A 16,014-nucleotide genomic window follows, 5' to 3' on the forward strand; every position below is an offset into this window, starting at 1 on the left:
GGATACACAGTGAAAAGTTGAAATAGGGCCACCAAGGTGATATTAATCACCACAATCCAATACTCAAAAAAAAAAAAAATCAGACAGTTATCCTTTAACCTTAGGCCTCATGCACACGGCCATTCTTTTTTTTGCGGTCCGGCCCATTGTAGAAATGCCTATTCTTGTGTGCAAAACGGACCACTTGCGGTGCCATGGAACAGAGCATCTTCTGCGGCCCCATTGAAGTGAATGGGTCCTCATCCGAGCCGCAAAAACGGCGGCTCGGATGCGGACCCAAACAACTACCGTGTGCATAAAGCCTTACATTGAAATTTGAGTGGTCCTGGCTGTGCCATCATATTTCTGTCAACTACAACCTTTCACTTGTTAGCAACTGTCCATTTGAGTAGGGTTGCCAACATTACTGCCAAAAAATATCAGCCAGGTAACAGGGAGTGAACTTTTGGGTTTGTAGCTTCACACAAAGCCTTTTCATTATCTAATAACCCTAACATTGTTCGTTATCTAGGGGGTGAATGTCAGCATCCCTGGTGGTCTAGTGTGATGAAGGTGGTTAATATCAGGGTCCCTGGTCGTCCAGGGTAGTAAGGTGTTCATGTCAGCATCTCTGGCGGTCTAGGATAGGGAAGGAGTTACTGTCAGCATCTGTGTCTAGTGATTGTCTAGTGAATTAATCACCACTCCCAAGCTCGAGTGAAGTTTTCTCTTGCAGGAAGCTGAATACATGTACTAAAAATGTGAAGAGCAAAAAATGAATAGAGTGGACTCTGTGCATGTGATTTAACACCCAAGGCTAAATGTAATTGTTATTGCTGGGGAAAATGTAAAAAACCACTTGTCAGCATGATCAACCCTATTAAACCAGACATATAGCCTAAGTAGGGTAGGGTTGATCATGCTGAAGAAATCAATACCTTTCTTTCCTTTGTAGCTTGCATGGTTGTGGAGAAATGACCACTTTTATCTTTATGCAAATCAGCACTTGGAGCACCAAGGAACAAGCTGCAGCATTCGGCATGATCAACCCCACCAGATTCTAAATAGTGTGAGGGGTCTTACAGGGTTAGGACTCATGAGTGGGTCCGCAATCCGGAGCTGCAGTGCGGAACCGAGGCACGGAACCCCACGGAAACACTACGGAGTGCTTCCATGGTGTTTCTGTCCGTGCCTCCGCACCACAAAAAATCTATTTTTTTGCGGTGCGGACGGATCACAAACCTATTCAAGTTGAATGGGTCTTGATCCGTCCCGGCCGCCACACGGATGTTGCCCGTGCATTGGGGATCTCAAATCGCGGTCCCCAATGCACGGAACGGCCATGTGCATGATGCCTTAGGAAAACATAGCTACTTTCTTTTACAAACAGTGCCACACCGATCGACGGGTTGTGTGTTGTATTGCAGCTTAACGCTATTCACTTCAGTGGAGCTGACCTGCAATACCAAACACAACCCATGGGCAGCCTTGACATTTTATTTTTAACTTATTTTCCTGACATTAACAGTCACCTCTATGACTTCGGACTACCTCTTGTTTCCCGTGGGACATAGGCAGAAGCTCACTGTAGACATAATAGTTAGCATTAGCAGAGTCTATAAAACGGAGGGCACTTACTGTCACAGTGGGTTGGCTGACTAGCCCAGCTTTGGCTTACCAAGCATAAGGTATGTTAACCCAAATCTAACTGGGTTCCCAACATCCAGTGGGCCTTGGAATCTGCCCAGGTTATCAATTGTGAGATACTTGAAAATCAAACATTTTGCAAATCAGAGATTAATATTAGAGATGAGCGAATCGAAGTTGACGAAGTGGAATTCGATCCGAATTTCAGGAAAAATTTGATTCGCACCGAATCCAAATTTCCTCACGCTTTGTGGTAAAGAATCAAATTTTTTCCTAAAATGGCTGCTGCACGTGTGAGGAGATGGAGTAAGGAACTCTAGGAAGGCAGGATCACCCATAATGCCATGCATGCAGCCAATCAGCAGCCAGCCAGCCCTATGATGTCACAGCCCTATAAATAGCCTCAGCCATCTTGGATTCAGCCATTTTCCAGTGTACTTAGTGCAGGGAGAGACGGCAGCAGGCGCTAGGGACAGTGCTAGGAAAGACTTCATTGTGATAAAAAACGATTTGCAAGTTCAGGGAACAGGTTCTGTAGACACTGAGTGCATTTCTTCTTGGCGCTAACATCGACCTGTAAGGCTGAGTTCACACTTGAGTTATTTGGTCAGTTTTGGCACCGTGACTGCCCAAATAAGTGAAGTGTGCAGTGATTCTAAGAGCGACGCCTGTCATCTGCATGTCATACTGACTCAGAGTATTATTTCACTACCACAGCAGACTCCCTATGCGTGTTACTGCAAGGCACAGTGTTCTACACCACTATAAAGGATCTCTGCAGCCAGGAAAAAGCCATTTTTTAACGCAAATCGCCGCAAATAAATTTGGATTGAACCAAAATTTTTCAGAAGCTTTAGCGAACCGGCCGAATCGAATTTTTGAAAAATTCGCTCATCTCTCATTATGATACATGAAGTGTGGTACCTGTCAGGACTCACCAGCAACGTGGATGATACCATGGCGGGCGATGTCATAATATGGGTGACTTTTACTGACATCATTAGCTTCGCAGGTGGGGTCATCCACTGTATCACCAATCAGCTGTGCCTGTTCCTCCTCATCCTTCTGAAGCTCTACAAGAACATTCCGAAACAAAGACAAAATCAGATCATGATTTACCCTACACTCATTACACCTTCTCCAATCAGTCAAGTCGCCAAAAGTATGACATGTCCGTCAGGCATGCAAAAGACAGATCTCTGGGGATCTGGCAGCTAGGATCCACACTGATTCCAAGAATGACCCAATCCTCAGTTCATTTAATTGAATTAATATTCCATGCATGTCCTCCTCTCCACTGAGAAGATCAGTAATGTACACAGAAATTATAGGGTCCCTATCACCTACTGAAAGCTCTGCCAAATGTGCTACACCTTTATCAAAGATCATCTTCACCAGTCCTTGTTCAAGCTCAAAATTCTGTACTCGTTAATTACATAATATAGATGTAGAGAAGTTTTCTTTTTATGAGTTCATAAATGATAAAATTCTGGCTGCATGCAGCCACCACTAGGGGAAGCTAAGATCATATGAATGTATACAGGTCTGTAAATCTGTAGGTAATAAGCTCCACTAGTGGTGGCTGTTGGTAGCCATTACTGCAATGTCAGGACAAGCAGAAAGGAGTACCCCATATGATATGGAACCTTTACTGGGATCCAGTTACCATACATACCAATCTCCGCTAACTGTTCAAAGTCTATAGAAGGTAGATTTTGCATGTTGAAAATGTGAAAACACTCTGATGGGCGCTTTGTTGCGTAACCTGAAAAAGAATAGACTAAGATTTGTATTTTTAACGATTTATGTAGCAATAAACTTGCACCAGTTTGGTCCATAGGCTGTATCTGTCATTGCAACTTTGTAAATTTTTTATTGTAATTTCATGTAACCCTTTTGAAATAAATACACATTTAGCTTTGTTACCTACAACACCCCTTGATACAATAACTGTAGAAGGATAAGTGCACACGAATTAGACATTTATGGTGCTCCGAAGCAACGCCTTTCTAGCATGCTTGACCACAGCACTACTCCAACTCCTTGTTGTGTAATGAAAAGGGAAGGTGGACCAAGGTTCCCCATTCTAACAATCCATTAGGGTCCTAGTAGTCGAACCCTGACAATTATCAGCTATCCAGTGGATAAATAATTGTTTTTGGTTATAATACCTCTTTATTATAACACATAGGATACCACTAGTAGTTTAAAGTGATGCAGCTTATAACAGCACAGAAGCATTATAAGGCGAGCTGCTCATATCAATCCCATCTATGCAAGTAAGTTCTCAGCACTGGAAATGTAGTCATGAGAAAAACAAAGTACACCTTCTTTGAATTCTATTTTACATATCAGGACATAATAAAAAAAAAACATTGGGTTCTTAGATGGTCTTAGAACTAGGTAAATACAACCTAAACAGCAACATATAACAGATTATACTGTGTGCATTATTTACTATATGTAATAAAATCTAGGCCAAAATGCAGAGGCATTGATCATCAGCAAGTGTGAGCACCTCTAGAAAAGCAGGAGTTTTGGCAGTTTGCTGGTCTGGAGTATTCAGGTGTGTGTTAACACACTGCTAAGAAGGAAAGACCCCAGTAATACCTATCAATTTGAGAAGGGTTCTAACTTATATAAGGCCATTCCCAAACAATTTGAAGTCCATCATTCTACAATGAGAAAGATTATTCACAAGTGAAGTGGAACACATTCAAAACAGTTGGCAACTTTCCCAGCAGTTGACGTCCCAGCAAATTCACCTCAAGGTCACACAGTGCAATGCAAATAGCAAAAAAGTGCTACGTCTAAGTGCAGCACTCCAGAACGTGGCCACTGCGAGAGGTTAACTGATGTAATGTTATATTTCTAATTGAAATGTTGTGATTTTTTATATTTGTGTACCTAATAGTATTGTATGGACAATAAAAGGCTAAAAAGGTTGTGCAGGGAGCTCAGGGAATCTTCATCTCTGAGACTTCTATGGCCAAAGAAGCTACTTTATCATCAAAAGTGATTGTGAGAGAAAGAAATCAGAAGTTACAGAATTGACAAGGTCGTGCATTATAGTCAGTCAGCAAGGTACGGTATTATGCACATTATGGAAGACCTTACTGCGGTGAGAGGGAACATTGCTAACGCAACCTTTCACACTTGGAGACTGTTTGGCTTGCCATATCTTATACCTGCACTCCTCAGACTGGAAACTTCAGAAACAATTAACCAGAACCTCATTGCCTGCCTATGGTTCTGTTGAGAGACTTGAGAGAAAGAGTACTACAACCTCCATCATTGTAGAATATATACAAGCCCACCCGCGCTCCCGAACTCACTCAACACTACGTATCAGTCAGTGAATTGCTGCTAGGTTCGCTGCCACGGTTGAAGTCCGGGAACTTGGCGTGTGACGTCACCGCACTGTGTATGGAAGCCTTCAGGGGACAAAATCAATCCGACGAAGGAGCCCAACTGGCTCAGAAACGCGTCGGATTGATTTTGTCCCCTGAAGGCTTCCATACACAGTGCGGTGACGTCACACGCCAAGTTCCCGGACTTCAACTGGAGTTCCCTCGCGTGAGTGATTCGCTGCCGGCCGGAGCACCACCTACGCTAGAGGTTGAGCCTGAAGTTACCTGGATACCAACTTCTCTGATCTAACAAGAAGAACACTCCACGGACACATTGCCTGTCAAAGAAGGTAATCACTTTGAACATTAATGTGAATATCCCCTCTCTCATATATCCACCGACCACTCCAAACCCTTGCTCGTATCAGAATCAGCGCAGGTTCCTATTCTGATTTATACTTAAATCAAACCTCCATCATTGCTGCTGTATATATGATGCTATTGGGGGAAGGATTGCACTGTATTATATGTCTTGGAACTGTGCCTTGTTATAGTCGGATGTACTACTACTCCTATCCTGAAATCCTAGTAAAGAGAGACTATTTTATTGATACCAACTGGCCTGGTATTGACTCCGCCATTTGCTGGCCATCGCACCGCCTCTCTTGCCCAGCACCCAAAAACCATTAAGACACACCAACTACCACCAGGCAGCAACCCCTATACCAGGGTGTGCAGCAGACGCTCTACCTGGCTCGCCGCATGTAAAATGTTCAAGTTCATGATCATACAATTACAAAAAGGCTGAATTTTTGTTGAATAAATCTGTTATGTGTTGTTGGCCATCCGAGGTTGTATAATTTACCCAATTTTAAGACCTTCTTGGGACCAGATGGTTTTATATTATGTCTAGATAGCTTAAACCATAGAATTTAAAGAGGGTGCACTTTGTTTTCTTCATAATTGTTTGTGACACTAGTAGTGATCATGTGGTGGAGGGATGTTTTAGGATTCCATGCGAGTCATCCCTTTGAGGAACACTATATTCAGCCTCTCCACAACATGAAATGGCTGAGAACAGGGAACTACTGTATATTTGGAATTTACAGTGAGACATATTAAGATGAAATTTAAATTCTTACCCAAATTTATTTTCTGTGACAACTAAGATTATTATGAATGGGGTTTCGCAGTGCTGTATCTTAGCCAAGTGGCTTCTGCACCTTTGTGCGCCACTTATCACTGCTATTTATTTTGTCAACAAATAATGATTTGAATTTTATGCAAAAACACCAACTGGCTAATCTATTTTCTGTTTAATTTGCAGACTGTACAAAGCATTAATGAGTGGTTGGATTGTGCGCTACTAAATTAACACTCAAATAGAAAATTCTGGCTCTGGGGATTAAACGCTTTGAACCTTATACCAGCGGAGAGATTTCGTTAGAGGCGGCTGGAGTTTTAATTAAATTAACCTGACATGTTCCCGGACAAAGGCCTCTTGTATCGCCTCCGTAGCTTCTAATTATAGTATAATACTCGCCAGGGACTTATCGGGGTGTATTACATTTTATTTCCATTATACCGGGCACGTAGAGGAGTGGATATGGCAGAGAGTAACAGATGAATGGCCCCTGGGGGTTTATCACTGGCATCATGCTAATGTTGTTTGTTGAGGAAAGACAAAAGAAATCATGCCACGTGACAGTACTGCAATTGCAGTACCCCAGAGCACAGGGGTACCTGTAATTGTTCGGTAATGTACTGTCCTGTAATGTTATGTTATACTTCTATGAAATGTGACACACCAAGTATGCTTAACCTCTAAGGGACATATGACGTTCCGGTACGTCATGATGTCCTGGTACTTAAGGACACATGACGTACCGGAACTGGGTGCCTGCTGAAATCAATCAGCAGGCACCCTGGGACAATGCACGGGGGGGTCCTGTGACGGCTTCCCCCCCACCGTATCGGCGATCAGGGCAAACCGCAAGTCAATTCAGACCTGCGGTTTGCTGCGTTTCCGGGTTATTCGGGTCTCAAGTGACCCGGATAACCCGAAACAGGATGGTGATCGGTGGTGTGATAATACACCACCAATCACCATCCTGCGATCCTGAGAGGTGATGGTGACATCACCTCTCAGGATCGCTTCTGATTGGCTGCAGGGCGGGAGGTTTAACTTGCAGCTCTCCTCTCCTCCTCCTTTCTGCGTCCAGGAGCGAGGAGAGAGGAGCCTGCATCAGATCTCCTGACCCATCACCCCTTCTGTGCCCAGCACCCCCCTTCTGACCCTCCACAGTGCCATCTGGCACTAAAAGGTACTTAGGGAAAGGTTAGGGACAGGTTAGGTTAGGCAGGGATATTCAGGGAAAGGTTAGGGGAAAAAAAAAAAAAAGTTTGATTGTTGCATCACCCTAATTGGGTGTCTGGGGTCCACAGCACAGCTGTGTGACCCTAGACCCCCCAGGGGTGCTGCAGCTTGCCCCCTGGCCCCCCACACACATTTTTTGGGGCGCAAGCACATTTTTTTTTCTGCGTACGCTGACTGTGTCCGGCACTCTTAGCGTCCGGCCATATTAGCGCATCACACACCCCGCCGCTGATCAGCTTCAAACAGCTGATCAGCGAGTTTGAATTTTTTTTATTTTTTTTTCATATTTTTTTTTCATTTTAGGGATAAGTATGTGAACACACGTGCCCCCACACACACGCACACTAAATAAAGATTTCCACAAACACACACTCCCCTATGGCCCGCCGGATGTTCTCGGCCAAGGAGGCATACGCCCAGCTTGCCTCCGACTCCGAGAGCCCCAGTGAGGACGAGGATGACCCCACTTTCCTTTTGTCATCCGCGTCCTCCTCATCATCTAGCGATGATGATGAGCCCCCAAGGCGGCGGAGATGCCGCCAGGCAAAGCAAAGGGACCGCCATGCCAGGGACCCTGTGGCCCACACTAGTACGAGCAGCTCTGGGGCTCGTACTAGTTTTCCGGCCCACCAGTTAAGTCCACCGGAGCCCCCTACCAGTGAACTTGCATGGTGTACCCCAGAGCATTTTGAGCCTGTGATTCCTGATTTTGTTGGCCAACCAGGAATCCAGATTCCCACAGTGGGCTTCACTGAATATTACTATTTTAGTCTTTTTTTCAGTGACCACTTTGTGAATCTGATGGTGGAGCAAACTAACCTGTTTGCCCAACAGTTCATTGCTCAACACCCGGGCTCCTTTTTGGCTAGGGCCGGTGGCTGGACTCCGGTCAGTGCAGCCGAGATGAGGACATTTTGGGGCCTCGTGCTGCACATGGGCCTAGTCAAAAAAAACTTTGTCAGACATTACTGGAGTGGGAATGTCCTCTACCAGACCCCACTTTACAGTATGGCCATGACACGTACCCAGTTTGAGGCCATCCGGAAATTCCTGCATTATGCAGATAATGCATCATGTGCCCCCCAAGGTGATCCTGCCTATGACCGCCTGTACAAAATCAGGCTGGTCATCGATCACTTTGGGGCCAAATTTTTGGAGGCCTATGTACCTGGAAGGGAGGTCGCGGTTGACGAGTCCCTCATTGCTTTCAAGGGGAGACTCATTTTCCGCCAGTATGTTCCCTCTAAGCGGGCGAGGTATGGCGTGAAGCTGTACAAACTTTGTGAGAGTACCTCAGGGTACACTTACAAGTTTCATGTGTACGAGGGATGAGATTCCCGTATTGAACCCGCAGAATGTCCCCCCACTCTGGGTGTTAGCGGGAAACTTGTGTGGGACTTTATGCACCCACTACTAGATAAGGGTTACCACCTGTACGTGGATAACTTTTATACTAGTATCTGCTTGTTCCAGTCCCTCGCCGCCAGATCCACGTCTGCTTGTAGGGCCGTGCGGAAAAATCAATGCGGCCTCCCTACCCACCCCCTCCAGGTATTCATCCCCAGGGGTGAGACCCGTGCCCTTACCAGTGGAAACCTGTTGCTGGTCAGATATAAGGACAAGAGGGATGTCCTTGTACTGTCCACGATTCACAGTAGCGGCATCACCCCTGTCCCTGTGTGAGGTACCGCGGCAATGGTCTTCAAGCCCGATTGTATCGTTGACTACAATCTGTATATGGGAGGAGTTGATCTCTCTGATCAAGTCCTCAATCCATATAACGGCATGCGCAAAACCCAGGCATGGTACAAAAAAGTTGCGGTCTACTTGGTACAGGTTGCCTTGTACAACTCTTTTGTGCTGTCCCGGAGCGCTGGCAACACAGGGAAATTCCTCCAGTTCTATGAGGCAGTCCTCAAGGCCCTGATCTTTTCTGACCGGTAAAGAGCAGGCCGGAGTACCTCAGGAACTGGAGGTGCGCGGATCGTCCCTGGCCAACACTTTCCAGGTGTGGTCCCCCACCTGGAAAGAAGGGACAGACCCAAAAAAGGTGCAGAGTGTGTCACAGGAGGGGGATAGAAAGGACACCACCACTCAGTGTGACACGTGCCCCAATCATCCGGGCCTCTGCATTATTGGTTGCTTCAGTGAGTACCACACTCCAATGGAGTACTAAATTTATAATCCCCTTCCCCAATTCTTATTCCATTTAGCCACTGACAGTCGGAAAAAAAACTAAGGTTCTCAGACTTGAGACACTAAAACAAAAAAAAAATTTGTTCAAAAATATTATTTTGTAAAACTAAAATAAATAAATAAACAAAGTAAACATATTAGGTATCGTCGCGTCCGTAAGAATCTGCTCTATAAAAATACCCCATGACTTAACCCCTCGGATGCACACGGTCAAAAAAATAAAATAAAAACGGTGCAAAAAAAAGGTATTTTTTTGTCACCTTACATCACAAAAAGTGTAATAGCAAGCGATCAAAAAGTCATATGCCCGCCAACATAGTGCCAATAAAACCGTCCTATCATCACGCAAAAATGGAGCCCCTACCTAAGATAATCGGCTAAAAACGTTTAAAAAAAACTGACTCTTAGACTATGCAGATACTAAAATGTTTTTTTTTGTTAAAAAAGGATAATATAGTGTAAAACCTAAATAAATTTAAAATAAGTAGACATATTAGGTATCGCCGCATCCGTAAGAATCTGCTCTATAAAAGTACCCCATGACCTAACCCCTCAGATGAACACAGTCAAAAAAAAACACGGTATTTATTACCCTGATTCTGCAGTTTACAGAAACACCCCATATGTGTCGTAAACTGCTGTATGACCAAACGGCAGGGCGCAGAAGGAAAGGAACGCTGTATGGTTTCTGGAAGACAGATTTTGATGGCCTTTTTTTTTGGCACCATGTCCCATTTGAAGAACCCATGATGCACCCCTAGAGTAGAAACTCCATAAAAATGACCCCATCTAAGAAACTACACCCCTCAAGGTATTCAAAACAGATTTTAAAAACTTTAATAACCCTTTAGGTGTTCCTCTGCAGTTTATGGCAAATGGAGATGAAATTTCAGAATTTATTTTTTTCGGTAACCTTGCCTCACAAAAATGTAATATAGAGCAACCAAAAATCATATGTACCCTAAAAATAGTCCCAACAAAACTGCCACCTTATCCCCCGTAGTTTCTACTCTAGGGGTGCATCAGGGGGGCTTCAAATGGGACATGGTGTAAATAAATCAGTCCAGGAAAATCTGCCTTCCAATAACAACACGGTGCTCCTTTCCCTCTGCGCCCTGCCGTGTGCCTGTACAGTAGTTTACAACCACATATGGGGTGTTTCTGCAAACTACAGAATCAGGGCAATAAATATTGAGTTTTATTTGGCTGTTAACCCTTGCTTTGTTACTGGAAAAAATAGATTAAAATGGAAAATTTGCCAAAAATAAAAAATACAAAAATTCTGAAATTTTATCCCCATTTGCCATTAACTCTTGTGGAACACCTAAAGGGTTAACGACATTTGTAAAATCAGTTTTGAAAACCTTGAGGGGTATAGTTTCTAGAATGGGGTAATTGTTGGTGGTTTCTATTATGTAAGCCTCACAAAGTGACTTCAGACCTGAACTGGGGAATGTAAAGTAATAACTATTTTTGTAGGTATTATTATGTATTATAGTAGTAGAGAAATTGAAACTTGGAAATTTTTCAAAATTTTTAGAAAATTTTGTATTTTTTTTTATTAAAAAAAATGTTTTTTTTTACTCCATTTTACCAGTGTCATGAAGTACAATATGTGACGAAAAAACTATCTCAGAATGGCCTGGATAAGTCAAAGCGTTTTAAAGTTATCACCACATAAAGTGACACTGGTCAGATTTGCAAAAAATGGCCTGGTCTTTAAGGTGAAAATGAGCCTGGTTCTTAAGGAGTTAAAGAGGACCTTTCATGGGTCCAAACATTATAAACTAAGTATCAGGATACGTAGGGCATAGTGCAGGAATCTAACTGCACTTACTATTTTTTCTGGGCGACGCTCCGTTCGCCCCGCTGTGGCCCCCCGTTGTATTGTCCCCCCTGGTATGCTAATTTTAGCATCGGAGCAATGAGGAGGAGACTGAGTCTTTCTCCGTGGGCGTCTTCTTCTCCCTGGCTGTAGCGCTGTCCAATAGCAGCAGAGAGCGTCACAGACAAAAAAAAAACTCGCCTTCTCCTGGCTGTGACATCTGGGGGGAATTTGCACTGTGTACAGATAATGCAACTCCTATTTGGTGCACAGTAAGTTCAGTCTGGCCTGGTTATGTGCTGGGTCAGCCATGCCCAGCCCCCACTCCCTGCTCCACCTACTTTTTGTTAATCATTAGGCCGTTTGTGATTGCATTTTCATTTTCTGACAGCATGCAGTCGGTTATGGAGGTAATGATAGTTTAATATAATGTGTTTAGTTAGTGTCTATGGATGAAGTCTGAATGCTGACAATATTGCCTTAGGGTGCAGCTATCTTGAAATGCACAGGAGCTAAACAGGTTATGACAGGAGAACAATTTTCTAGTTCTGGCCTCATTGGGGTATATTGAACAGTATTCACTGCCACGGGCCTGAAGGCTACACAGTCTGACACGGTGGCTTCAGTTGTTACTATTGTATGACCTAAAAACAGATGACAGAACATCATATGTCACTAACTAGCCATAGGTGTACATGGGGGTTGGGATTTGAAGGTGTTTAATATGATGACCTATCCTCAATATCTGATTGGTGGGGGTCCGACACCCGGGACTGCCACCGATCAGCTGTTTAAAGAGATGGAGCGCCGCAGCCTCCTCCGCTTCACATTCATCGGTCACAAGGCCTAGGTGCAGCTCAGTCCTATTCGAGTTAATGGGGCTAAGCTGCAATACCAAGCACAGCCACTATCCAATGGATGGCGCTGTGCTTGGTAAACAGTGAGGAGGCCACGGTGCTTCGGGGAACCTCAAACAGTTCATTGGCAAGGGTGTCGGTTGTTGAGCCACCACCGGTGAGCTTTTGATGACATAGTTCATCAATATCAAACAATCACTGCATAATAAAATAAAAAAAATCTTACAATTTACTAATATACTTTGTGAATCAATTCCTCAATGTTTTCAAGATCTCTGCTAGCTGACAGTGAATGCGAACATTCCCATTTACATCTAGAGGCTGAAAACCCACACAGACCTAACACTTCTTACTGACGCCAGTTTGCTACAATTCTATCTAGTCTAGATAATACACTGTGGGTTAAAGGGGTATTCCGTTGTGATCATTTTAAAATAAAATGGGGTCGGAGAGGGAAAAAATAAGCTGTGAGTACATACCCGTTTTTACCATTTGGTTGCTGGTGTGTTGAGGAAGCGGCGGGAGAACAGCAGTGGCAGGCCACTGCTTGCTATTCTTTCCCTCTCAGACCTCCTCCCCACTATGATCGTACTGGAACACCCCTTTAAATGCCTATGCAGCACAAATCTTTTGTTACAATGTATCAGTGCAGGTAAAATGTATCAGTCTGGAGTCTGGGCTGTTTCGCCCACAGAGGATTGTCTAGACTGGATACGACTCTAACAAACATTTAGTTGAGTAACATTATAATTTATCCGCTCTTCAGAATTCTGGTTTCAAAAAGCAACATAGGGATTTGTGTTCTTTCTAGCTTATTTGCACAAAATAAATTTGCAACATGTGTTAGACTAAGGCCTCTTTCACACTACCGTATGGCTATTTCAGTGTTTTGCGGTCCGTTTTTCAGTTTTCTTTGTGTTTCCGTCCGTTTTTCCGTATGGCATATACAGTATACAGTAGTTACATAGAAAAAATTAGGCTGGGCATAACATTTTTTTAATAGATGGTTCCGCAAAAACGGAACAGATACGGAAGACATATGGATGTATTTCCGTATGTGTTCCGTTTTTTTTTGCGGACTCGTTGACTTGAATGGAGCCACGGAACGTGATTTGTGGGCAATAATAGGACATGTTCTATCTTTCAACGGAACGGGAAAACGGAAATACGGAAACGGAATGCATACCGAGTACATTCCGTTTTTTTGCGCAACCATTGAAATGAATGGTTCCGTATACGGACTGTATACGGAACGCAAAAAACGGCCCGCAAAACGAAAAAGTGTGAAAGAGGCCTAAATTTGATACAAATTACTGCAACACAATTTTCTGCAAAACTGACTTAAAAAATTCTCCTCATGAAAAATCTCCCACTATAGGTAAGGCTACTTTCACACTAGCGTTTTTGCTGGATCCGGCAGGGCTCAGCAAAAACACTTCCGTTACTGATAATACAACCATCTGCATCCATTATGAACGGATCTGGTTGTATTATCTTTAACACACCCAAGACGGATTTGTCATGAACTCCATTAAAAGTCAATGGGGGACGGATCAATTTTCTATTGTGTCAGAGAAAACGGATCCGTCCCCATTCACTTGCATTGTGGGTCATGACGGATCTGTCTTGCTCCACATCCCATGACGGAAAGAAAACCGCAGCATGCGGTTTGCTCTCTGGTGTGAGAACGCAACCAAACGTAACGGAATGCATTTTGGAACATTCCGTTCTGTTCAGTTACGTTTTGTCCCCATTGACAATGAATGGGGACAAAACGGAAGCGTTTTTTCGGGTATTGAGACCCGCCAGCAGGGCTTACACAAAACAGCTCTGATAAACTATAACAAGCAATGTAACTGGGACGATGAACACCCTTAGGCCTCGTTCACATTTCAGTAATGCGTACGTGAAAAAAAAGCTTCCTTATTTAATCCGTAAAGATGTCCGTGAAGGATCCATGGATGGTCAGTGTGTCCGCGTGTCATCCGTATTCCACGGACGTTGCTCAGCTGAAAATTTATTTTAAGAGCATTTCCCATCTGTCTTTCGTGAAAAAAGGATGCACCACAGATGCCATCCGTGTTGTGTCCGTGATTTTCAGGAACCCATAGACTTCAACAAGCTTGTTTGGACCGCATCACGGACCAAAGTTGTGCATGTCTCCGTGATGTTTTTACTGATGTGTGAACAGACACATTTAAAACAATGGGTAGGTGTGCTGCCCGTGGAAAATGCAGACAGCACATGTCTGTGAAAAACGGAAGTGTTGACGAGGCCTTAGGGCTCATGCACGCGACAGTATTTTGCATTCAGTATACTGGCCGTTTTTGGGTTCAGTATGCGGAACATATACTGAACCATTCATTTCAATGGTTCAGCAAAAATACTGAAGTGTCTCCGTGTGCATTCCGTTTCAGTATTTCCGTACCGTGAAAAGATAGAACATGTCCTATTCTTGTCCGCCAAATCAGGGTGCTTGGCTCCATTCAAGTCAATGAGTCCGCAAAAAAAACAGAACACATACGGGAATGCATCCATATGTCTTCCGTATCCGTTCCGTTTTTGCTGAACCATCTATTGAAAATGTTATGCCCAGCCCAATTTTTTCTATGTAGTTACTGTATACGGCAATACGGAAAAACGGAACAGAAAAAGGGAAAGCAAAACGGAAAACAAAAAACGGAACAACGGATCCGTAAAAAACGGACCGCAAAACACTGAAAAAAGCCATACTGTCGTGTGCATGAGTTTTCAGCTTCTGTTGTGAGAAGCAAAGTATAATAAAAAGTTATTGAACTTTGCCATATACAGTTATTAAACTTTATGGGGTCATTTACTAAAGACTGGTATTTTACATGTCAGTTTTTTTTTTAATTAAATTAGTTTTATATTATTCAATAATATAAAAGAAAATATGAATTTCACAGAAAACATTATATATTTTCGTCCTATATTTGTAAACCACCCCCAACCCAGCCCAACCCAAAGAGAGAGAGAGAGAGAGAGAAAAAAATAACATTATTGTTCAACCAGCGATTCCACAGTTTGAGAAACAAAACATTTTTACCCCTATTATCATATATTTATTTTCCCCATCCTAAAAATATGGTCAACCGCCCTCTTCCACTCTATCACAGAGGGGGATCTTTTTTAATCCATCTTCTTAAAATAAGGAGTCTTGCATGAAGCAATAATTTGCAAAGTATTTGTTTATCCATTTTGAGATCCACAAATGCATCATAACCTCCTAATATAGATCCCCTATATTACTTAACCCCTTAAGGACACAGCCTTTTTACACCTTAGGACCAGGCCATTTTTTGCAAATCTGACCAGAGTCCCTTTAAGTGTTGATAACTTTTAAAACGCTTTGACTTATCCAGGCCGTCTGAGATTGTTTTTTCGTCACATATTGTACTTCATGACACTGGTAAAATGAAGTAAAAAAAAATTTTTTTTTTGCACCAAAAAATACCTAATTTAACAAAAATTTGGAAAGGTTTGCAAATTTCAAAGTTTCAGTTTCTCTACTTCTGTAATACATAGTAATACCCCCCAAAAATTGTGATGACTTTACATTCCCCATATGTCCTACTTCATGTTTGAATTGTTTTGGGAATGATATTTTATTTTTTGGGGATGTTATAAGGCTTAGAAGTTTAGAAGCAAATCTTGAAATTTTCAGAAATTTACAAAAACTCAATTTTTAGGGACCAGTTCAGGTCTCAAGTCACTTTGCGAGGCTTGCATAATAGAAACCACCCAAAAATGACCCCATCTAAG

At 43.0% G+C, this 16,014-nt stretch overlaps 1 protein-coding gene across 5 annotated transcripts in view; it reads right to left on the reverse strand.

The window, feature by feature from the left end:
- ARHGAP8 (Rho GTPase activating protein 8) overlaps window positions 1-16,014 on the reverse strand; it is a 126,391-nt gene that overhangs the window by 96,699 nt on the left and 13,678 nt on the right. For 3 of the 5 annotated variants that reach the window (XM_040439146.1, XM_040439148.1, XM_040439147.1), the window contains exons 2-3: window positions 3,302-3,391; window positions 2,565-2,699 (exon numbers count right to left, since the gene is read on the reverse strand). In XM_040439146.1, the coding sequence (XP_040295080.1) occupies window positions 2,565-2,699; window positions 3,302-3,347 (181 nt within the window). In that variant the 5' untranslated portion in view covers window positions 3,348-3,391. Of the gene's footprint in view, window positions 1-2,564; window positions 2,700-3,301; window positions 3,392-14,137; window positions 14,262-16,014 lie in introns of those variants that run through there. The other 2 variants (XM_040439145.1, XM_040439144.1) reach the window with 1 other exon arrangement.

The sequence above is a fragment of the Bufo bufo genome, chromosome 1, assembly GCF_905171765.1.
Source record: "Bufo bufo chromosome 1, aBufBuf1.1, whole genome shotgun sequence".
Taxonomy (NCBI): domain Eukaryota; kingdom Metazoa; phylum Chordata; class Amphibia; order Anura; family Bufonidae; genus Bufo; species Bufo bufo.